This window comes from Aquarana catesbeiana, linkage group LG02, assembly GCF_042186555.1.
Source record: "Aquarana catesbeiana isolate 2022-GZ linkage group LG02, ASM4218655v1, whole genome shotgun sequence".
NCBI lineage: Eukaryota > Metazoa > Chordata > Amphibia > Anura > Ranidae > Aquarana > Aquarana catesbeiana.
This window is the reverse complement of record NC_133325.1, coordinates 78672499-78695978: the sequence shown is the minus strand read 5'-3', so window position 1 is coordinate 78695978 and position 23480 is coordinate 78672499. Positions and strand designations below refer to the sequence as shown.

Here is a 23480-nt window from a genome sequence, read left to right as displayed (position 1 = left end):
ATGAGGGCACAACAAGGGTAATTTTTAAACTATGCCAGAGTCCAGCTTTAACCCCACTAAGCAGGTGAAGACAGGACCTCCAGATCTGGTACGATAAAGCCCTGGATAGATGAGAAGAGGCCAGCAGCTGATTTAACCCTACAGGTTCCAAAGGTAACCAATGCAATCAGTTTTGAGTGGGCTGATCCTTTAATCTGCACAAACTAAGAAATCCTGGCTAAGTCAGGAATATGTAAAATAATATAATGACGTAATAAAACAATCCTCACAAGTTCATAATAGCTGTCAGTTTTTTACTACACCATACTAATTAATAGCAAGTGGATCCATTTAAGATTTCAAAGAGGGTGCAGGCTTCTGAAATGAGACAGTCACTTCTCATGATGAGATCCAGGCAGTGGTGCTGGCTCTGAGTGTACAGCTAAACTTCCAGCAGTCTCAGCTCGAGCATCTGCGGTCTGCAGTGTTTTCAGAAGACGATCTGACGGCTCTTCTTGAAGGGTTCGCATTTCTTCATATTAAAGATGAGGCACTTTTCTACAGCTGTATTGATTTTCTGCCACATTGTTTTCTACAGAGGAGAAAGTACATTGACCAGTAGTAACTATTCCCTCTATTCTGTAAAGGTAAGCTATTTATTACTTTTCTATTGTCCATGTTATTATGTCTATGATAACAACATGTAGTTTACATTATTTAAATACATAAAGTCTTTTTTTAATCCGGTAGCACAAATTAGCGTGGTGCATTGACCTGAAGCAACCAGTTTATAGCAATCAAAACATATAGTGGTAATTACTTGCTATATCATCTTGCACATTTTCATTGCCTTGTAAAGGACACTATTTGGAATGCGTTATTTCACTGTGTCGGGCTTGTGTACATTCATGGATACTGCTGAACTAAAATTCTGATAGATGCAGAATCATTGAACTATTAGGAATGGTGTTGAGCTGGAACCTCACCTGGGCTCCTGTCCAGTGAGAACTACACTGGCTGCCATTGCTGATCTCTGTTAAAACTCAAATTGCCTGGCTGTCAAATTGCTCCAATGGTTTCAGTACCTTCTAAGCCACTGAGCAGGTAATAATATCTGGATCAGAATGCTACATATAAATGGACTTCAATCATGATAATACATCCAATATCAATCTAGATTTATAGAAATGTGTGGACTTTCAAGGTGACCACTTTACAAAAACATTTTATAAAAGCGTAATTTTATTTAGTGCAATGATTTAAAATATACATGGAGAAGTTCAAAAACTTTCAATACACCCATGTAACTGAAAACTCATGCATAAACACCATCTTGTCCAACATCTACATAGCTATTGCACTGCGTAAACTGTTGGCGCTATATAAATCCTGCATAATAATAATAAGAAGAAATAATATTAATATTGCTTTAAAAGATATCTTAACATAAGACAATATTAGCCCAGAGTTGAGGCTAATATATGGTGAAGGATAGACAGATACTCTCAATGTGTTTTCTGGTGACTATCCAGTTCTTCAGGAGTATAACAATTGTAAATAGGGTGATGTCGACATTGGAGAGCTCCCCATAAGGAAAAGTGTCAGGACCCATAGGACAGAGGCACAACGACCAAACTGGAGAGGGAAACTGGTTCCGCAGCCAGATAGAAAGCAGCTTGGTGCATAATGATTGCTTAAACTTCATCCATGGAATAGTGGTGAAGCGCATAAAACTTGCAAGAAAGAGGGCCCAACATGTGGTCAACTAATTGTCAACCTCGAAGAAAGGAGGAAAACTGGTTGCAACAGTAGCTATTGAACTTGGCCACTGTAAGGAGTTTTAGTAACACTTGGGTAGTATACAGTCCAGTTATATTAGTGGAGCTTTAGTTTTCATGGACTCATGGGGGGGGGTTATTTACGAAAGGCAAATCCACTTTGGACTACAAGTGCAAAGTGCACTTGAAATTGCACTGAAAGTGGACTTGGAAGCGCAGTCGCTGTAAATCTGAGGGGTAGATTTGAAATGAGGGGAAGCTCTGCTGATTTTATTATCCAATCATGTGCAAGCTAAAATGCTGTTTTTTTTCCTTGCATGTCCCCCTAGGATCTACAGCGACTGCACTTCCAAGTGCACTTTCAATGCAATTTCAAGTGCACTTTGCACTTGCCTTTAGTAAATAACCCCCATGGTGTACTAGTGAAATCATACAACAGAAGGTCGTTGGCCTAATGCCCTGTACACACGATCTGATTTTTCGACAGAAAAAGTGTTCAGATTGTGTTGTCGGAAATTCCGAGCGCGTGTGGGCTCCATCTGACTTTTTCCGTCTGAATTTCTGATACACAAAGTTTGAGAGCAGGATATAAAATTTTCCAACAACTAAACCCGATCGTTTAAATTCCGATTGTGTGTACACAAATCCGACTAACAAAGTGCCACGTATGCTCAGAATAAATTAAGAGACGAAAGCTATTGGCTACTGCCCCGTTTATAGTCCCGATGTACGTGTTTTACATCACTGCGTTCAGAAAGATTGGATTTTCTGACAACTTTGTGCGACCGTGTGTATGCTAGACTAGTTTGAGCCAACATCTGTTGGAAAAAATCCGATGGATTTTGTTGTCGGAATGTCCGATCAATGTCCGATCATGTGTACAGGGCATAATGGGTGAAGGTCAAGGATCTAGATCTTAACAAGAAACCATATAGGTATTTTAGCCAGTGGGAAATGTAGGAAAGAGAAAATACCTGAAGAGTAGAGTGAGGGAAATGTATTCATCTTATTATGTTGGGGTGGTAGAATGCGAGAGTGTAGGTCAGGTGTGGTAGCCTATATGTTTTATGCAATGACAGGTCACCTTTAAGCCATAAGAATACCATGCATATCAGTGATCTTGAAGAGAGTGTTGGATGCAAAACAGTAGACATTGCCCTTTTCTCAAACATTTATATGAATGTACAAAATCTCAGTGCGTTTGATGACTTGACGAACGCCATTCGAAAAGTGCATAAAAATGTTTTTTGCTTTTAACATTCAGTTTTTGGAATGAATATAATTTCCCCACAGAAAATATCACATTCACTGTTAAAAAATGTATTCTTTCGAGAAAATTTTTCTATCCTGTTCTCATCACTGCGGTCAAAATCAAGCATCCATTTGACCTCAGAAATCAATAGAAAATAAAATAACATTTTTAACAAAATTGTACTACTGTATGGACAGTTTTAGGTTTAGATTAAAGACAGGCAGACTCAGAACACCCATTTTCCAGGGCCAGAAATATTTTTAGCACTCTGTTACAAACAGTCCTTACCGTTTTTTTTTATTCTTCCTTTCTAATATATGTTTCTTCTGTTTCCATTGTTATCTTAAACAAATGTTAGAAAATAGAAGAACATACATTATGTTGCAAAATCCTATGATGTTTTAGAACTTGATAACCACTGCACTTGATGGCCCTTTGGTCTGTAATTTATTATTTTTGCCAATTTCTTCTTTCTTCACATAGAAATAAATTCTAAGAAAATGTCCAAATCACACTGCCCTTCAGTCACATTTAAAGTGGCACTGAATAATGACAGAGAATAATCTGAGTGAATATGAGTTTGGATGCTGTTGGCCAGTAAAGAACATTTTTAAGCTGGAAAGTTTATATACCTATAAAGCAAGGCGTGTAAAGACAGTTACAGAAGTGGCAGTTAATATAGTTGACAGACTGCATGGCGTGTTATTTTGACTGTCCTGCAATTCCATTAACTCAGAGGATGGAACATTTGAACATTATTAAGTCTACAACCTGAACTTCAGTACAGACACATTACTTTTCTTTTAGAAATGTTTGGTCTAAAATTTAGTTTGTCTAAATGTGAGCCTGTCAGGGAAATTAACTTCCAAATCTGACCATTTCTTTAAAATTAACTATCTTCTCCTAAGAAAAATATGAAAAATTGTCTGTTATGGTGACTTTGTGACTTCCATGCATTGGCTCAGGGGCACTTCTGAAGCTACGAAGGACCCTCCCCTCCCTGAAATTTGCATTGTATGGATAACTAAAGACACTATTGGTTTGATTTACTAAAACTGGAGAGTGCAAAATCTGGTGAAGCTCTGCACAGAAACCAGTCAGTGTACAGGTTTTTTTTTTGTCAAAGCTAAATTGAACAAGCTGAAGTTAGAAGCTGATTGGCCACCATGCACAGCTACACTAGATTTTGCACTCTCCAATTTTAGTAATGCAACCCCTAGGTAAAGTGTGTGTAAAGCCAAACAGTTTCTGTTTGTTTTTTTATTTGGATAGGGTAGCATATTTTTATTGCTGTCTTTGTGCCCATTAGAGACATTCACTTTCTCACCTGCTTCCTGCTGCAGTTATGGGTCTTTTCTTCTGCATGCAGCCACCAGTGCTGCAGTCAATCAGATCCCAGGTGTTTCTTTAAAAGGCTAGATGATGCATTGTTCAATGCTTAAGCAATGCATTACTGTATCCAAGCCAAATCCCTTGTGCCCCCAAAGTCTGATTCATAGCACTAAAGCAACCCCTATACCTCTGTGCCTTCTGAGACCTCTGCACCCCATGCTTGCCGTTACTGTGATCCTTGTGCCTCCAGTGATTTCTGCACTCCTGAAACTTCTGTAACTCCTGCGCTCTGTTGCCTCCAACAACCCCTGTGCTCCTGTGCCTCCAGAGACTTGGTGACCCTTGTGTACTCCCGTGACCCCCTGTCACCCTTGTATTACTGTGCCACCAAAGTTTTTTAGACCCTGTGCACTTCTGTGACGCCAGTGACTTCTGTGGTGCTGGTGGTCTTCAGTGATTCCTTTTTCTCTGATGACCCCTAAACACTCCTGTGTCTTCAGTGATTCCTGTGTCTCTGGTGACCCCAGCTCTCTTGAGTCCCCAGTTACTTCTGTGTTCTTGGTGATCCCAGTGTCTCCAGTGACCCAACACTCCTGAGTCTCCAGTTACTCTTATGTCCTTGGTGACCCCAGCATCTCTCTTGACCTCAGCCCTCCTATATGTCTTCTGTGACTCCTGTGTCCTTGGGGACTCCTGAGTCTTCCTGTGACTCCACAGTATCTGGTCTCACACAATGACCTCAGAGAATTCTGTGACTCCATTGCACCATAGGCACCTCTGTGTCCCCTGTGTCTTCATTCAGTCTCAAATATGCTAATGTATTTTCTGGACTGACCCTCTCCCAATGGATGCGTGTAAGCAGGTTGTGTTAATGCTGGTTCAGTGAGTTAGCGGCTGGCCCAGGCTGGTGGAAAAGTTTAAGTTATGTGTGCTGAGTTCCTGGACTTTTTGGTCCCAGCCAGCCCACCTGTGATATAAAAAGGGGGAAGGCAGAGGTCCAGGGCTACTGGTCGATTCTGTTCCCGCTCTCAGCTCGTGATACGGGGCCTGTTGCGGCTTGCAGTTTACTGAAGGCACCAGGGTTTTTGGAAGACATCCAAACCATGGAGAGTGCCAGCATGGACTATCATCTGGTGGAGGTATACCTGGGCAGCCACACAAGTGTAGTTCGGGTTAGGAATTGCACATTGTTCATATTGAACTGTTATGTTGAAGTCTCTCCAGTAAAGTTATATTAACTGTTTTAAGCCTGGTCTGAAGTTATTCAAAGGGGTGCATGTGGGTTCTGGTGTATTGAAAGAACCAGGGTCTGTAAGGCACAAAAGGGGTATGAAGTAACACCACTAAAAAAGAGTTAACTCAGCAAAACAAGAAAGAAGGAGCACATGGAAGGATGACCCTTGTCAAAAAAAAAAGAAAAATTCCCAGCTCACTTTCCAACCAGCCTGCAACAAACTAATTGTCTAACAGTTCACGTTAAAACCAGATGTTTAGTTTGCACACATCTGCAAATATATGTGTAAACTGCAGGGCCACTTCACGGTACCCTAATGTACTGCAGTCCTAACTCTATTAATTTTGAGAGTCTTCAAAGTTAGGTTGCCGTGAAGTGGCCCTGTAGCATATAAATATATTTGCAAATGTGTGCAAACTAAACCCCTGCTTTTAACGTGAGATGTTAGACAGGACAATTCAGTTTGTTGTAGGCTGGTGGGTAAGTGAGCTGAGAATTTTTCTTTGTTTTTTTTTTTTTATAAGGGTCGTCCTTCCATGTGCTCTTCTCTGCTGCAAAGGCCAGTTGTGGGTTAGGGTGGTTGCCATGTGTTTGTAAGGAAGGAGTGTAGTTGCTAAGAGTAACCAAGCACAGGTTCAAGACACCAAGCAACCAGTCATTAGGCATGGTACCCGGCAAAGTAAGGGGGTCAATATGCTTGCTCTCTCCCTAGTGGTTGATATCCAATAGCAACCAGATCCAAACCCGTGTTACGGAGATCTATGGCCTGGTCATGAGGAATGGGAAGTAAGGAGTTAATGAGCATGCAGGAGGTCTCGGCAGGACCCCGTTATGTTCCTGGGAGTGATGTGACAGAGGTACACTGGACTGGTGGAATAGGCATGCGCTGAGCATGTCCCTCCTAATGCAACATCTACTAAAATTACAGTGTGTAGTGACATGGAACAACACACTGCACAGAGGATCTCTGTGTGTTTTACTACTGCACACAATAAAAGCTCATCTCTAAGTGGGGAACTGCCTTAATGTTAGAATGTTCACATTTTCTGCCTGGTCCCGGGCATTGATTAGTGCGCCCTGTGCGAAAGGTACCAACATATGCAGGGCCACGCCCACATGCGAACCCCTGTCTGTGACACTCTCTCTATTTAAGCTTCTGACCACTGTCAGGAAAGGAAAACCCAAACTTTTGATTAGAGGGGATTTTTTCCAGTGGGGTCACCTTTTCCAGTGAGAGCTGTCCAAGAGGCAATTTCCCTCACATTCAAGGGATTTACTATTCTATTTGTGTATACAGGACAGGAAGTCAAGGGAGATCTTCCTAATTGGATACAAAACAATTTCCTACTCTAACCAAAATGAAAAAAAATATTTGGCTTTAGGTATACATTAAATATTCTCTTTTGTAGCTCTCTCTCATGTTATATGTCTCATGATGCAGAGCCGCTGACATTTCAGATACTGACTCCCATCCTGTTGCCACTGACAGAGGTCTAATTATCTGTCTATCTATTCATCTATCATTATATCTCCAGGGATTTTTTAAGTGTACATACAATGGTATACACTAGAGATATTTTGTCTTTGTAGCATATGGATTTTGCTTTATGGTTTAAGAAGCAAGGTACTATTGCAATACTAGAGTGTAAAGCTCTAAAGTTTTTAGAAGCATGGAATGTACATGTTTGTTGTAATTTTATCTTAACATTTACGGCTGCTGTTTTTCTTATTGCATCAGCTTTGACTTTGTGTCAACATGTGTTTTAGCTTCTAGTTTTGTTTCTAATTTAATTTCAAGAGGCATGCATCCTTTGTTTTCAATCACTGTCATGTAAAGTAGAAAAAGAACATGCTTTTCCCCAAAAATAAATAAATAAAACACATACAGGCAGATATTTTCTGATGTACAAAGTATGCACTTCTTTATATAGAGAATAATGATATAATTTCTTTAGGTAACAAGTAATGTTTTTGAAGTTCCATGATCACGATGTGACAAAGATGTGGCTTAAAGCATTTATGTGGTCAATATCCAGTAGCTCACACACACAGTTCCGACTCCTGCAGACTTCTCGATGTTATGTTATTATTTTAGGCACTATTTACAAAAATGGTAATTTGCCTGACAAGAATATGAAGTTTCTGGTGCCTTCATGCATAAATATTTTAACTCCCAAGGGGCCACTTGTACTTCTAACATCCATGGGGCTCCATGATGCAGACCACTCATGGTCATGTTGTGTCCTGTGCCCCCTGCTTTCCTTACCTCCTATGAAGCCGCCAATCACACGCTGTAGCTGGCAGATAAGGAAGGCCTCCAGATGCCTAGTCTTCATTTTTAAAGTGGGTTGATAGGCAGGTGAGAAGCTGACAGAAGGGACACCCAGCAATTAGAAACCTATTCTTTCCCTCTTTAATGCTACTCCTACTCTCTCCCTCACCAGCTGGGGCTCTGTCCCTAACTTACTCTCACAGTGCAAGTGCACTGAACGATGCAGAGCCTCCTATTTAGGACTTCCGTGTCAAGATGGCTGCCTAACACTTGCAAGATTATGCTGTCCTCTTCAAGATTTTCACATGGAGCTCATAGCAGAGGACAAATTAGTCCTCAATGATGTCCTGCAAGCCTGAAGAAACAGCACAGTGCCACTTTCAGGTTGCAGATATACTGCAGCCCTGTCTACAAGTTGACAGGGATTCTTTAATATATTTTTATAAAATTGTCCCTTTAGTGCTCATGCTGCTTCTATATTTTGGACAACTGAGGGATTAAAGACAAAGGAGGTGCCTGTTGTGAGTTCATGCAAAATGGACACCCATAAGATACATGTCCATATATAACCAGCCAAAACTTTTTCTTTTTCTAACAGAGTGGGGAAGTGATAAAATCCTGTCCAATTTTTACTCTAGTCTGGGACCCCAATGCAGAGTTTACATCCATAAGATTATTACTGTCTTTGTCTTCATATCTCGTTGACAAATCCTCCTCTCCTTTCATGTCTTGCTGTCATACATAAACCAAGATCACATCTTCCTAAACTGGGTGAAGGACAGCAATAAAAATGTGACAAAAGTATTTTCTTAAATCTCTTTATATATATATAAAAAAAAAAATAGTATTAGCTGAAGTTGGTATTTAAATCCAACCCCCAGGCATAATTGGAGCAGCACAGTGGCTAAGTGATTAGCACCTCCACCTGGCAGCACTAGGGTCATTGGTTCACAGCCCAACTATGGCACAACCTGCCTGGGATTTGCATGTTCTCCTTGTTCCTGGGTGGCTTTCCTCTGGGTACTCTGGTTTTCTCCCACAGCTCAAGGCATGCTGATAAGCTATGTGGCTCCTGTCTAAATAGGCCCTAGTGTGTGAATGTCAGTTAGGGACTTTAGATTGTAAGCTCACTGAGGGCAGGGACTGATGTGAATGTACAAAATATATGTAAAGCACTATGTAAATTGTTGGTGCTATATAAATACCTGTAATAAATAAACATTGTAATAATTAACATTGCTATGCCAGGTGATAAAGAATATAATACTTGTTTATCTGTTTTTCCTAGCCAGCCTCACGTCAGCACACAATGGGTTAATTCCTCTCTCCAGTCTCTCAGGACCACCTTCTCCTAGCTGATAAAAAGGAGCCTTTCCTCCCCCGCCCTTGTTCTCTTTTTTTGGTCAGACTCCAGGCCACCATGCTCGTGGAATAGACTACACCCCCCTACCGAACCTACCCGCCCAGGTTCAAGCCTCTCCTGGGTTGGAAGGTCCAGAACAATAAAGGTAGATCCTTTTATTACACTGGATGCTCTAGGTGCTGGAGCAATCCGGGTAGACTAAAGGCTTAAAGAGCTTACCATTAAGGCTGTGGTGTTGCCGGAAGCTCGTGCACTCTTTTCCTGCTCCCTAGGAGCCACGCCAGCCGCCTCCCCTGTGCTTTCTGTCAATCGGCGATGACATCACGGGGGAGGGCTGTGGGGGCAGAGGTGACAGGCGTCACCTAGAAACGCTCACCATAAAGCCTGGAGGGCCAGGAAGCTCCAGGCTGTTTGCCACAGCTAGTGAGGGAAGTTTACTGGTGAGTTTCCTGTGGAGAGTGGGAGGGGTGGCTGGGCTGTGTCAGTGTTTACTAGGCTGTAACCACTGAATATCCTTAATGCATAACCCATGTGTTTACAGCTTTCAGATATTTTCTAAATCTGCTGCCACCCTGAGTGACTCCACATCCTGTATTAAGGTAAAGTTTAAATGCCAGAGTTAAAAAAAAAAAAAAAAAGGAGAGGCTAGAATAGGAGCTTTTTTCTTTTTTTAAAATCATGTATTTTTATTGCTGCAGTATGAGCTCCCCACAGCCCCAAAGTGCACGAAGATTGTCGGAAAGGTAGGAGGGGTCTACGGGGGCCACAAACAAAAGAGTGCAATACACCAGGCTAATAAGGTGTTTTGTCTTTATAGGAGCAGAAGCCCTAAAAAAAAGACATTTGCGGAGGAAAAAGTTCTGCCACCGCTCAAAATCTCCGCAGGCATCTGGGTCACGCTAAGGACATAGACCTCAAGCAACGGCCAGCCCAGGCCACAAGACTGCTCAGACCGCTATAGTGGCAGAACAAAGTGCGACAAGAGGCCGTCCCGCGGAAGGCCTCTGCTGGGCTTGTTCAGCGCCATCCGCCCCTGAAAAGCTCTTGTGTGCAGAATGCATGATAAAATATTCACTAAAGCAGTATTACTAGCTGTTTTTCAAGTCTATTTTTATTATCCCACCCTATATCAGCTAAATCAAATCCCATTGTGTGCTGACGTAAGGCTGGCCAGGAAAACAGAAAATTGTTACCAATACTTACTGTAATTTTCCTTTCCTGGCCTGTCCTCATGGCAGCACAATCTTTTTTCCCTCCCTACAAGCCTGACGTCCGCTAGTTAGTGGAACAAGGGCGGGGGGAGGAAGGGGTCCCTTTTTATCAGCTAGGAGAAGGTGGTCCTGAGAGACTAGAGAGAGGGGTTAACCCATTGTGTGTTGACGTGAGGACAGGCAAGGAAAGGAAAATTACAGTAAGTATTGGTAACAATTTTCCGTTATCTAGGGCAGTGGTCTCCAAACTGCAGCCCTTTGTTTGCTTTTATCAGGCCCTTGGGGCACCTATTTCATCCACTGATACCGACAATGGGGCATAATCCCCCCCCCCACCGAGACCAGTAATTTCTCCCAATTACACCAACAATGGGACAAAGGTCCTCTCAATTACACCAGCGATGGGACACAATTCCTTCCAATTACACCAATGATGGGGCACAATTCCTCCCAATTACACCAACGATGGGGCACAATACCTCCCAATTACACCAACAAATGGGCAAAATTAAACCAATGATGGGGCACAACTGCTCCCACCGACACCAACAAAATTGCACAATTCCTCCTAATAATACCAACAATTGGGCCCAATGACACAAATGATGGGGTACAATTCCTCCCAATGACACCAATTATTGGGCCCAATGACACCAACGATGGGGCACAATTCCTCCCAATGACACCAACGATGGGGCACAATTCCTCCCACTGACAATAAAGATGGGACATTGTTTATTCCCACTGATGTCGGGACCTTTTCTACTTCCAGTGGCCACAGTCCGTTCCCCTTAAAGTCCAAGGGACAGTAAACTGACCCCCTGTTTAGAAACTTTGGAGACACCTGATCTAGAGAAAGATCTAACACATTAAAATACTTACCTTATTCCATGGCCCTGCAGTCTTGATCTTCTTTCCTTTCTCTGACCGGTCTTGCTGTTTCTTCTTTATTACATACAATGCAGGACCAGCTGATAACGTAGGAGTGCCCACCCACATTCTGGCACTTGAGAGGAACGGACTCCTGGTAAGTACTGTATTCCTGTGCATTGGATCATCCATTAGAAAATAAGTCCTATGTCCCCCCTTTTTTTTTTCTTTCTTTGCCTCTATTCTGTCTTTCCTTTAGCCTGGTACACACTAATGCCCTGTACACACGGTCTGATTTTCCGACGGAAAATGTGTGATAGGACCTTGTTGTCGGAAATTCCGACTGTGTGTAGGCTCCATCACACATTTTCAATTGGAATTTCCGACACACAAAGTTTGAGAGCTTGCTATAAAATTTTCCGACATAAAAATCCGTTGTCGGAAATTCCGTCGTGTGTACACAAATCCGACGCACAGAGTGCCACGCATGCTCAGAATAAATTAAGAGATGAAAGCTATTGGCTACTTCCCCGTTTATAGTCCCAACGTACGTGTTTTACGTCACCGCGTTCAGAACGATTGGGTTTTCCGACAACTTTGTGTGACCGTGTGTATGCAAGACAAGTTTGAGCCAACATCCGTCGGAAAAAATCCATGGATTTTGTTGTCGGAATGTCCGATCAATGTCCGACCGTGTGTACAGGGCATAAGGGTCCTTTCACAAGGGCGGTCCGCTTGGCGGACTCAGCTTTGCTCAGCGGGGGATCGATCTGCTAATCCCAGCTGAGCAGGCAGATGATAGGTCCATCTTCGCTCACTGTGCAGATACGGACCTGTCAGAGTCCTGCTCTCCTCTATGGTGGAGATCGTATGAAAACGGACCACCTGTCTGTTTTCATCCAATCCCATCCGATCTACAGACGGATGGAAAATAGGCCCACCATCTGGATTTGGCAGACAGGATCAAATAGCAGCGAGTATCAGCGGACATGTCACTGCTGGCATCCGCTGCCCCATAGGGGAGAATGGAGGTTCCGATCAGGTCCGCCTGAAAAACTGGCAGGCGGACCTGATCGAAAAGCCCGTGTGAAAGGGGCCTATTCGTTTTTTTGTTCAACCCAGTGGGTTGAAGGAGAAAAAAAAACTGACAGGGCAACCCCCCGCCAGAACACTCCGGTCAGCACTCTCAGCCATTGGCTGAGAGCGCTGATTGGGAGCCAGTCGGATGCTGGTTTTCCAGCATGTTCATCTGTCAGAAGCCAGCCGAACCAGCTGACATACACACACGCCGAATGTCCTTAGAAAATAGTTTGCTGAAGACAAGCAGACTGTTTACTGGGACGACAGCCATGCAGACCAATTTGATGCAGTGTGTAGCGTATGGTCTGAGCACTGACAGGCTGACCCCCACCCCTTCAACCTCTCCAGCAATGCTGGCAACACTCACACGTCTATTTCCCAAAGACAACCTCTGGATGTGACACTGACTATATGCATTCAACTTCTTTGGTCGACCATTGCGAGGCCTGTTCTGAGTGGAACCTGTCCTGTTAAACCGCTGTATAGTCTTGGCCACCGTGCTGCAGCTCAGTTTCAGGGTCTTGGCAATCTTCTTATAGCCTAGGCCATCTTTATGTAGAGCAACAATTCTTTTTTTCAGATCCTCAGAGAGTTCTTTGACATGAGGTGACATGTTGAACTTCCAGTGACCAGTATGAGAGAGTGAGAGTGATAACACCAAATTTAACACACCTGCTCCCCATTCACACCTGAGACCTTGTAACACTAATGAGTCACATGACACCGGGGAAGGAAAACGGCTAACTGGGCCCAATTTGGACATTTTCTCTTAGGAGTGTACTCACTTTTGTTGCCAGCGGTTTAGACATTAATGGCTGTGTGTTGAGTTATTTTGAGGGGACAGCAGATTTAAACGTTATATAAGCTGTACACTCACTACTTTACATTGTAGCCAAGTGTCATTTCTTCAGTGTTGTCACATGAAAAGATATAATAAAATATTTACAAAAATGTGAGGGGTGTAATCACTTTTGTGAGATACTGTAGGTGGATCAAGTGCCTAAAGTTTACATATTAACCCTTGATGTAAAATATCCTTTTTTTTATAATTCAGTGTAAATGACTTTATAGAATTCATTAGAAACTTTATTTCATTTTCTGAATAATGTATCTAGAGCATTTTTACAAAAACCTGGAGAAAGGTTGAGAGGGAATGTAAAGCTGTTCCCCATAGTCACCATTTGCATCATATTTCTTTTCCCTGGGAAAATAAAATAATCTAATATGATTTGGCTATGGGTAACAAGTCTGCTTTTCTTCTTTTTTTTTTTTTTAATACTTATAAATAGGTCCCTAGATTCATACATTAAAATAACATTTCTTTCACATATGGTTCAATAGTATTGAGATACTGGTTAATGTTTTTAAGATAGATAACATGTGGGCTTTGTATTGTGTTTGTGGAGAACATGCTTGGAGTAGCCTTGTGTAACCTTTTCTTCTCACCAACAGCTGCTGCCGCTGTATATTAATGTGATGATAGGAGGCAGGAACATTTATTTAAGTAAAAGATGTGTATTTTCCGAATCTTTATACATTTCTTGTTTACTTAAAAGAAAAAAACGCTGACTTGCCAGAAAATCCGCAGTGGCTGAATCCCTGGACTATTCATCATCTGTGGATGTCTACTAGGATCTCACCCTGGTCACACATGTACATGTAGTTACAATTGTTTGATATTACATTGATTTCTTTCAGTGCCAATTCACACAGGGTGACCTGTCACGCGACTTAGCCGCCTGACAAGTGACGCTCCATGCATTGTAATGGAACTGTTCCAATAGGAGCGATTCAAGTCGCTCTGACTTAGAAAAAGGTTTCCGTACTACTTTGGGGAGACTTCAGAGCGGCTTGCATTGACTTCTATACAGAAGTCGTTTTGCAAGCCGCGCTGAAGTCGCACTGTATGGGGCGGCTTCAGAGTCAGAAGACTTTGAAGCCGCCCCCTGTGTGAACCGGCTCTGAAAGTCAGTGAAGGTTCTCATTTATCTAGGTTAAAGTGCAGCTAGTATAGTGGTACCCCCATAAGGGCTGCTGAGTTGTGGTCTGTCAGTCACCCTGCCCAGCTAGACACACAGTTCTCATTCATCCTCAGGCATAAAACCAGTCCTTGAACTTTGTTTTTGTTTTTTTTTATTGAGGGGATTTAACTTGGATGGGGATGGGATATTCATGAGATGCCAATTGATTGCAGAAAAGGAATATGAGACCAACTATATACACCTCTGGTATATACAACTTCTTTACTTCCAGCTCCAGCACAACTCTTGATCTCACTCTCCAGGACTTTACTTGACTCTTGATCTCACTCTTCAGGGCCAGCTAGCCAGTAGTGTATTTAGGTTTTGTGCTGCCCTAGGCCTGACTAAACTTGTGTACCCTTCTAATTTAAATATGACCCACCCCTTCCTGTCAAGGCCACACCCCTTGCTGTTTAAGACCTGCCCTGAAATTTTCGAGTGGGGACACTAGTTCTGAGGGCCTGGGGGGGGGGGGGGCAATGGATTCCCTTAATTTGCATAGATGTCCTCTCACTTCATGTTTGGCTATGGGGCAGGAAGTGAAGGGAAATCTCTGCAATGGGACAGGGATGATAAAAAAATAAACTTACAGGGGCTATAACCCTCCCTTATTCTATCCAAAATGAAAAAAAAGTGTTGCCTATAGTTCTACTTTAAGCACACATTTCTGATAATTTTATGGAGAGGACTAAGAAGATATAACCATGCCAATGGCGCAGCAGAAAACATAGCACAGTGAGGAAGGTTTGTGGTCTAGGATGATAGGACAGTCAAAAGTAGAAGCGGCACCCCCCCCCCCCCAGTTGCGGAATGCCGGCCACCCGTATACCAGAAGCAGTGCAGCCGCTTTATGGGGCGCTAAACTAATTGGCCTCTCAGCCCAGTCCACCCCATAAGACTGGCGCTACACTAACAGTGTATCGCAAGCCGGCGGGGACTCTTTCCGTGCTGCCACCCTGCAAAGTGCTGCCCTAGGCCTGGGCCTTGTCGGCCTAGGCCAGGATACAGCGTTGCAGCTAGCACTCACCAACCCTCCTTATATATTCAGTGCGACAAAAAAAAAGGGGTTGGGGTCAAGGGGAAAGGGATAAATAAGGAAAGAACATTATTAGTGGTTTCTCACATTTAAAAAAATTCATAGAATCTTTTTTCAACCTTTAGAAATGTTTCAGACAGAATATAATATATCTGCTCCAACAGCAATAAATTTGAAAATGAACAAGTTTCCAAAAATGTTGATGAGTTTTTAAATATTATCCAGGTCTGCCACACCTCATTAAACTTCTGTATAGTGTCATTATTTTCAGCTACCAGTATCTCCATATGCATAGTACTATTAAGAGTCTCAATCCACTCCGGAATTGTAGGAATAGTAAGGGATTTCCAATATCTTGGTATCAATTGTCTGTCTATGTTTATCCCATTTTTGGTTGAATTCACTTACTGTTGATTGACTTACTACCTTTGCTGGAAGTCTACCCCAAGCATTAAAGAAGTACAGCCAGAGTTCATTAGGTTGTACTTCTTCTGTGGATCACAGGAGTATAGTTAGTTCTGCACTCCTGTGACCCATTTTCAGCAGACAGTGGACTGAAGCCCGCGGTTAGCTGACATCTCAGAGCCGGTGCAGGCTCAGGAAAGATCGCGACCATATGGTCGGGATCTGCCCACATGCCTGGACCGGCACCTAGCTCAGTCTCTCAGCAAGTCGCTGAGAGGATGAGCCGACCACTTCTGCCCCCGCCACAGCCCAGCGCTCCAGTGAGCGATGGGGAAGCAGAGCAGAGAACCGGTGACTGACAGTCACCGGCTCTCTGCTCAAATGCCTGTTTTTTGAGTACCACAATTACACGGGTGCATACAATTTTAAGACTTGACTTGTTTGGTATCTATTTACTCAAAACAACCCCATCTTTTATATTTTAATGGAAATGTGAGTATTATATTGGGTTTGTTTGCAGTAAATTTTTTTTTTTTTTTTTTTTTTACATTTTTTCCTGAAAATGTGTGTTTATTAAACAGTTGCGCAAATATCATATGACATAAAAAATTGCAACTACTACCTTTTTATTTTATAGGGCCTCTGCTTTCATGAAATATATAATGCTCTGGGGATTAAAGTAATTTTATAGGCAACAATGCAAATTTTTAAATGTGTGCAAAAATGAATAAAGTGATTTGGAGAGGAAGTGGATAAGGTATCCTCTGCGTATGTTTTTTTCCATCAGTTTAACTTGTCCAGATTTGGAAAAGGTTTACTTTTGGGTGTAAATATACATTTGGGGCCTTTTCAAACTTGTCCATTTACCCTGCAGTTAAAATATATAACTGTACTGCATTAACATGCAGTTCAAGTAGAAATCCAATGTTTACTCATTTGGCTGGTTGGTGTGTTTTTATTAGGAGTTTAAAAGGGCTCATTTACACCTACACGAATAGGTTTCAAAATGACAATTTCCTGTTCAGGACATTTCTTCCTGAGCATACACACACTGATAAATTATTGATCACAGATTCCATTAAAAACAAATGTTCAATACAATAAAGATAAAAAAAAACTGTTTTGGTAAAATATACAGTATCTCACAAAAGTGAGTACACCCCTCACATTTTTGTAAATATTTTATTATCTTTTCATGTAACAACACTGAAGAACTTACGCTTTGCTATAATGTAAAGTAGTGAGTGTACAGCTTATAGAACAGTGTATATTTGCTGTCCCCTCAAAATAACTCAACACACAGCCATTAATGTCTAAGTTTCTGGCAACAAAAGTGAGTACACCCCTAAGTGAAAATGTTCAAATTGGGCCCAATTAGCCATTTTCCCTCCCCACTGTCATGTGACTTGTTAGTGTTACAAGGTGTCAGGTGTGAATGGGGAGCAGGTGTTATCGCTCTCGCTCTCACTCTCTCATACTGGTCACTGGAAGTACAACATGGCACCTCATGGCAAAGAACTCCCTGAGCATCTGAAGAAAAGAATTGTTGCTCTACATAAAGATGGCCTAGGCTATAAGAAGATTGCCAAGACCTTGAAACTGAGCTGCAGCACGGTGGCCAAGACCATACAGCAGTTTAACAGGACAGGTTCCACTCAAAACAGGCCTCGCCATGGTCGACTAAAGAAGTTGAGTGCACATGCTCAGCATAATATCCAGAGGTTGTCTTTGGGAATTAGACGTATGCGTGCTGCCAGCATTGCTGCAGAGGTTGAAGGGGTGGGGGGTCAGCCTGTCAGTGCTCAGACCATACGCAGCACACTGCATCAAACTGGTCTGCATGGCTGTCGTCCCAGAAGGAAGCCTCTTCTACAGATGGTGCACAAGAAAGCCTGCAAACAGTTTGCTGAAGACAAGCAGACTAAGGACATGGATTACTGGAACCATGTCCTGTGGTCTGATGAGACCAAGATAAACTTATTTTGTTTAGATGTTGTCAAGCGTGTGTGGCAGCAACCAGGGGAGGAGTACAAACACAAGTATGTCTTGCCTACAGTCAAGCATGGTGGTGGGAGTGTCATGGTCTGGGGCTGCATGAGTGCTGCCAGCACTGGGGAGTTACAGTTCATTGAGGGAACCATGAATGCCAACATGTACTGAAGCAGAGCATGATCCCCTCCCTTGTTACTGTCAGAAACTCCAAGTAAAAAAATAATTGTGCAAAAGATTCACAAATAACGATTTCCCCAAGGGCCTGTGTTGACCAGCTTTTATTCACATTAAACAGCAAACTAACACCACCCGCCCGCGCAGGAGACAGGCGGCAGCAGTTAAACCCCAGCACCCCCCCCCCCCGCGGGAGACAGACGATGGCGATTCATGTAAATGTGCCAGTCAGATGCCTGCCTTACCTTATGGAGTCAGGGGGAAGGAAGAGCCGGGGCCGCTCTCAGACCGATTCTCCCGGCAATGCTGCAGCACACAATGAGAGACATTCTCCTTCCCGGCAGAACAGGAACAGAAAGTGTGTCCTGAGGCACGATTGTCCAGGGAGTCCTAAGACTCCCTGACCAATCGGGGCTTCCTGATTGACCGGGAAGAGAAGTGGGTGGACTCGGGGGCGCAGTGCTCTAATTATGTGCTTCAAAAAAAAAAAAAAAATCCCAATATGAATCTAATGCATTCGGCGCCCTGCATGTAGATTAGGGGGCTGAATGCATTGAAAGGGGGGAGGGCGGCGCCCCTGCACCCTGCATTACGGGCCACCACTGTGTGTGTGTAAAGGTAGCTGTGCCAATACTTTTAAAAATATACTGTATGGAGTATGGAGTGTGCTCTTGATTCTGGGTCTTTTATTACCTCAGAGAAATGTTGCTATTTTCTTTTAGATGCAAGAAGGTCAGATTTAGGAATACCCATTGAAAGTGTTCTAAACAACCATAGGATCCTGGGGAGGATATTCATCTTAACAGAATATATCCTCCCAAACCAATAAGATGGTGAAAGAGACCATTTCTCTAGGTTTTGTAAGACATTTTTAAGTAGGGACGGATAGTTTCAGTAATAATAATTCTGGAAGAAAGAAGTTAAATTGATGCCCAGATAGAGGAGGAAACCAGATTGCCATTTGAATTGGAAATTTGTTTGTTTATCTTGCTCGGATTTTCAAATGTGAATCATTTTGTTCAAATTTTTACAGGAATGTAATGACTGTACAGCTGTATTTAAACCACATTTTGGGATTAATGTTGTTCAATACATAATAGAACTAAACATTGTTTTTATCTATCTGGAGTTTAGATTTAATGATTTCTTGTTTTTGTGTTTAGATTGTAGTTACAGTATATATGTATATAGGGGCAGTCAGATTTATTTTGTACATACACTATATTGCCAAAAGTATTGTGACACCTGCCTTTACACACACATAGAAAGCTAGGGAGATCGGTACCCCAAAAAACAAGAAAAATGGACTATCACGGTACTGGTTTGATTGGTATAAATTCAAATTGTATAATAAATAAAAACATAATTTTATTAATACAAAATTAATATAAAATAAAACAATACATGATCAAATACATATTAAAATGCATGATGAACAATCCATGTATATCACCAGCATAAAGGTCCCCAAAAGGGGAGGATCACATTGGGATAATTGTTCATCTCTCAACCAGTTGTGCAGCCTAAGAGCCGCTTCCTCAGGAGAATATCCGTGACCCAGGTCCACACAGAGCAAGAGCGCCAAAAAAGGTTCCCCCGCTGCGGCTAGGGGGGACGTGCAAACAATGGACGTATATCTTCAATAGAATAAACAGTACTAGGGTCCAGGGTAGAAGAAAAAGGATCTCAGAACATGAGAGCCAAATCGAGGCATAAGTGCCTAGGCACTACGGGAAGGGAAGAGATGGTGGTCAATCCAGAGGAGCCACACAAAGAGACCCAAGCTTTTGTATTTTGTAGGATGGCAACAAAGCGTATACCCCGGGTTATGCACTTTGTTAGGGACCGATCTCCCTAGCTTTCTATTTCTCATATGTCGGATGATGGTACACCCCCATTCTATTTTACTTAGTTCATGCTCGTAGAGGCCATATATTTCTTTACACGCACATGAACTTTAATGGCATCCCAGTCTCGTAGAGTTTAATATTAAGTTGACTCACCCTTTGCAGCTATAACAGCTTCAACTCTTCTGGGAAGGCTGTCCACAAGGTTTAGGAGTGTGTCTATGGGAATGTTGGACCGTTCTTCCAGAAGCGCAAAATGTCTTGGTATGCTAACGCCTTAAGTGATCCCTTCACTGGAACTAAGGGGCCAAGCCCAACCCCTGAAAAACCACCCCACACCGCAATCCCCCCTCCACCAAATGTTTTGGACCAGTGCACAAAGCAAGATCCATAAAGACGTGAATGAGCGAGCCTCTACTTTTAAATCTCTCACCTTTAACAATATCTTACATGTTATACCCATATTTAGGGTGTAACATGTAACATGTTGCTAAACACCCCAACCCTCATCCCCTGAGCCCCTCCATGATATTGGGTGGACTTTCTTCTCCCAGGAAGCCACTGTCACTTTAAGGCTGTATTCAGGCAGTAACACAGAACTGCAAGAGAATGATTCACCGCTCCAGCATCTCTCCGTTACCGGCTGTGGTAGGGGGTAGTGTGGTGTGCGATTCAGCATGTCACACAGCTCCCTTTTTTTTCTGTAAAAACTTTATGTGAAGTGTACAAAATGTACACTTCACTCATGACAACGTATGGCTGTGTGATGTTCTATGCTGCTGCATGTTGCCATGCGTTGCGGCATGGTACATTTTATCGCAGCCATGTGCTGCGTTGGAGTGTGAATGGGACACTTAGGAAATAATTGTATTCTGTGTGTCCATGTGGAGACAAGCATTTTACGTTGCAGTAAATTGTCTGTCACTGCACCTAGTGTGATTTAGCCCTTAAAATCAACAGAGATCTACAAATAAATGAATTACAAGTCCCATCTTCCATGATGCAATGTAGCCCATTGTTGTTCTCAATGAACTATGAGTGTGCTGTTTAGCGCTCTTGTAGTCCATTGACACTTCCTGCAGCTCAGTAAGTAAAAGCCCAGTACAGAGGTATAGGCAGAGAGTTTAGGAAGTGTCTGCAGGAGCCTGCCGTTATACTCGCAATCCACTGATTGAAGGTGCAATACTTTGCAGGCTCCCATGTAAAAAAATAATAAATGCACTTTTTTTTTTTACCTGCAAAAACTTGTGTATATATTATTTTTTTCTTAAAGGTGAACTTATCCTTTAATGAAAGCCTGTGGGTCAGCTCTGACTCATAATGATTCATTGAATGCAATACAATCTGTTTATGATCTAGCCTGTTTATTTTCTCTCAGCAGTTGCTCGCCAGGGTGGCTAACTGCACTGTCTGAAACACATACAGTATATTCACTACAGGGTAGCATGTAAAAATGTGTTTCGAAATACAAACACAGAAAAGAAGTACAATATGAAAAAAGTGAGTTATTTGTAGAAAAAAAGTATAATGCCTTGTAGTATGCAATCCATTTTATACAACAACTGATTTAACTATAATTGTTTTTTTTTTGCTTTTAGGGGAATGTAATGGGTGGGATCACTTCAGTCAATGTCATAGAAGAAACTCTTAAAAACGTAACTTCTTCCTCAAAGAGAAAACTCAAGTCTACAAGTGTCCCAGCAAGTAACCAACAATGTGCTCAGCTCTGCCAAGAAATGTCCTTAATAATGAGGGAGAAAAAACTTAACATGTGCAGTAAGTGGAAAGACCTTTCTGTTATCTGTTATTATGCTTCCGTATTGTTTGATAAATTGAACTTTTGCTCATCCTACCACAGGAATCTGGTTGCTGTGGAAAACAGAAATTTCACCTGATTGGTTGGTTATTAGGTTCATACAAACATACAGGTTCCAGAACTAAACAGATATCCAAATACCTCCATTGCATATGATTACAACAGTACAAACTCTCTACCAATATTCCATTCCAGTCCAAAATGAATACAGTGGATACACGCCATTCCAAGTCCCACTTATCCCCCAAAGTGTAATTCAACCAACTGCAAAAATTAGCAGACAAAATTCCATTGACTTGGATTACATTTAAAAATATAACGTGTAGAGACCAGCAGCACATTACCCCAGCAATCTATCTATGACCAGTTCCACCAGTTCCACGGGGGCCAATCCAGGAATATCTAACCATCCACCCCATACTTTTTCAAATTTGAACAGGCATTCTCTATGTTGGAAGATAACCCGTGCAAAGCTGAGAGTGGTGTCCATATGAGTTACCCATTCTCTATGGGGGGAAAGGGAAGCACCATTCCAGTGAAGCAATATGACTCTGCAAGCCTAAAACAGGGCCCTGGAGACTGTTACCTTAACAAATGCATCTGAGATTACATCATCTAACATACCTAATAAATAGCATTTGGGATCCAAGGGTAAGGTACACTGAAATGCTTGATTAATGGTATCAAGTATAGATTCCAAGTATCTATGTAACTTTGGATAGGGATGGTCCTGATGTAAGTCCGTAAGTTCGACTTGAACATCAGGTGTTCGTTTGTTCGCAGGCGAATTGAACATATTCAAACCGAACGTTCGCAGCAAATTCGAGCACCGCGGAGTGGTAGGGCGCTGTTCCTCTTCTGTGACGAGTGCCAGTACGACACGCCTCCTTCCTGGCAAAGCACAGACGGAAATGGCGCCGCTCGGGCCTTCTCGTGCTTGGTATGACCAATGTTACTCCATAGATACAGTTCATCCATAAAGCATTCACAGTGTTTCAATTTTTTTTCACATTTTATTCCAAAATGGATTAAATTCATTATTTTGCTTAACATTCTACAAACAATACCCCATAATGACAACTTGAAGGCAGTTTGTTTGAAATCTTTGCAAATAAAAAAATCACAAGTATTCACAAACTTTGCCATAACACTCAAAATTGGACTCAGGTGCATCCTGTTTCCAATGATCATCCTTGAGATGTTTCTACAACCTGATTGGAGTCCACTTGTGGTAAATTCAGTTGATTGGACATGATTTGGAAAGGCACTCACCTGTCTATATAAGGTCCCACAGTTAACAATGCATGTCAGAGCACAAACCAAGCCATGAAGTCCAAGGAATTGTCTATGAACCTTAGAGACAGGATTGTATCAAGGCACAGATCTGGAGAAGGGTACAGAAAAAATTCTGCTGCATTGAAGGTCCCAATGAGCACAGTGGCCTCCATCATCCATAAATGGAAGTAGTTTGGAACCACCAGGACTCTTCCTAGACCAGGCAGCCCAGCCAAACTGAGCGATCGGGGGAGAAGGGCCTTGGTCAGGGAGGTGACCAAAAACCTGATGGTCACTCTGACAGAGCTCCAGCATTTTTCTGTGGAAAGAGGAGAACCTTCCAGAAGAACCACCACCACTGCAGCACTCCAGCAATCAGGCCTGTATGATAGAGTGGCCAGACGGAAGCCACTCCTCTGTAAAATGCACATGACAGCATGCCTAGAGTTTGCCAAAAGGCACCTGAAGGACTCTCAGGCCATGCAAAACAAAATTCTCTGGTCTGATGAAACAAAGATTGAACTCTTTGGCCTGAATGGCAAG

General features: G+C 42.4%; 1 protein-coding gene and 1 long non-coding RNA gene across 2 annotated transcripts in view; one reads left to right on the top strand and one right to left on the bottom strand.

The window, feature by feature from the left end:
- Window positions 1-276: 276 nt before the first annotated feature.
- On the bottom strand, window positions 277-9646 carry LOC141129775 (uncharacterized). Its single transcript, XR_012241861.1, has 2 exons — window positions 9430-9646; window positions 277-571 (listed from the first exon to the last, which is right to left on the bottom strand). It is a non-coding gene; the product is annotated as an uncharacterized lncRNA (long non-coding RNA).
- Window positions 347-23480, top strand: part of ANGPTL5 (angiopoietin like 5) — a 68741-nt gene continuing 45607 nt past the window's right edge. The window contains exons 1-2 of the mRNA XM_073617856.1: window positions 347-626; window positions 21445-21622. Coding sequence (XP_073473957.1) covers window positions 525-626; window positions 21445-21622 — 280 coding nt within the window. The 5' untranslated portion in view covers window positions 347-524. The remainder of the gene's footprint in view (window positions 627-21444; window positions 21623-23480) is intronic.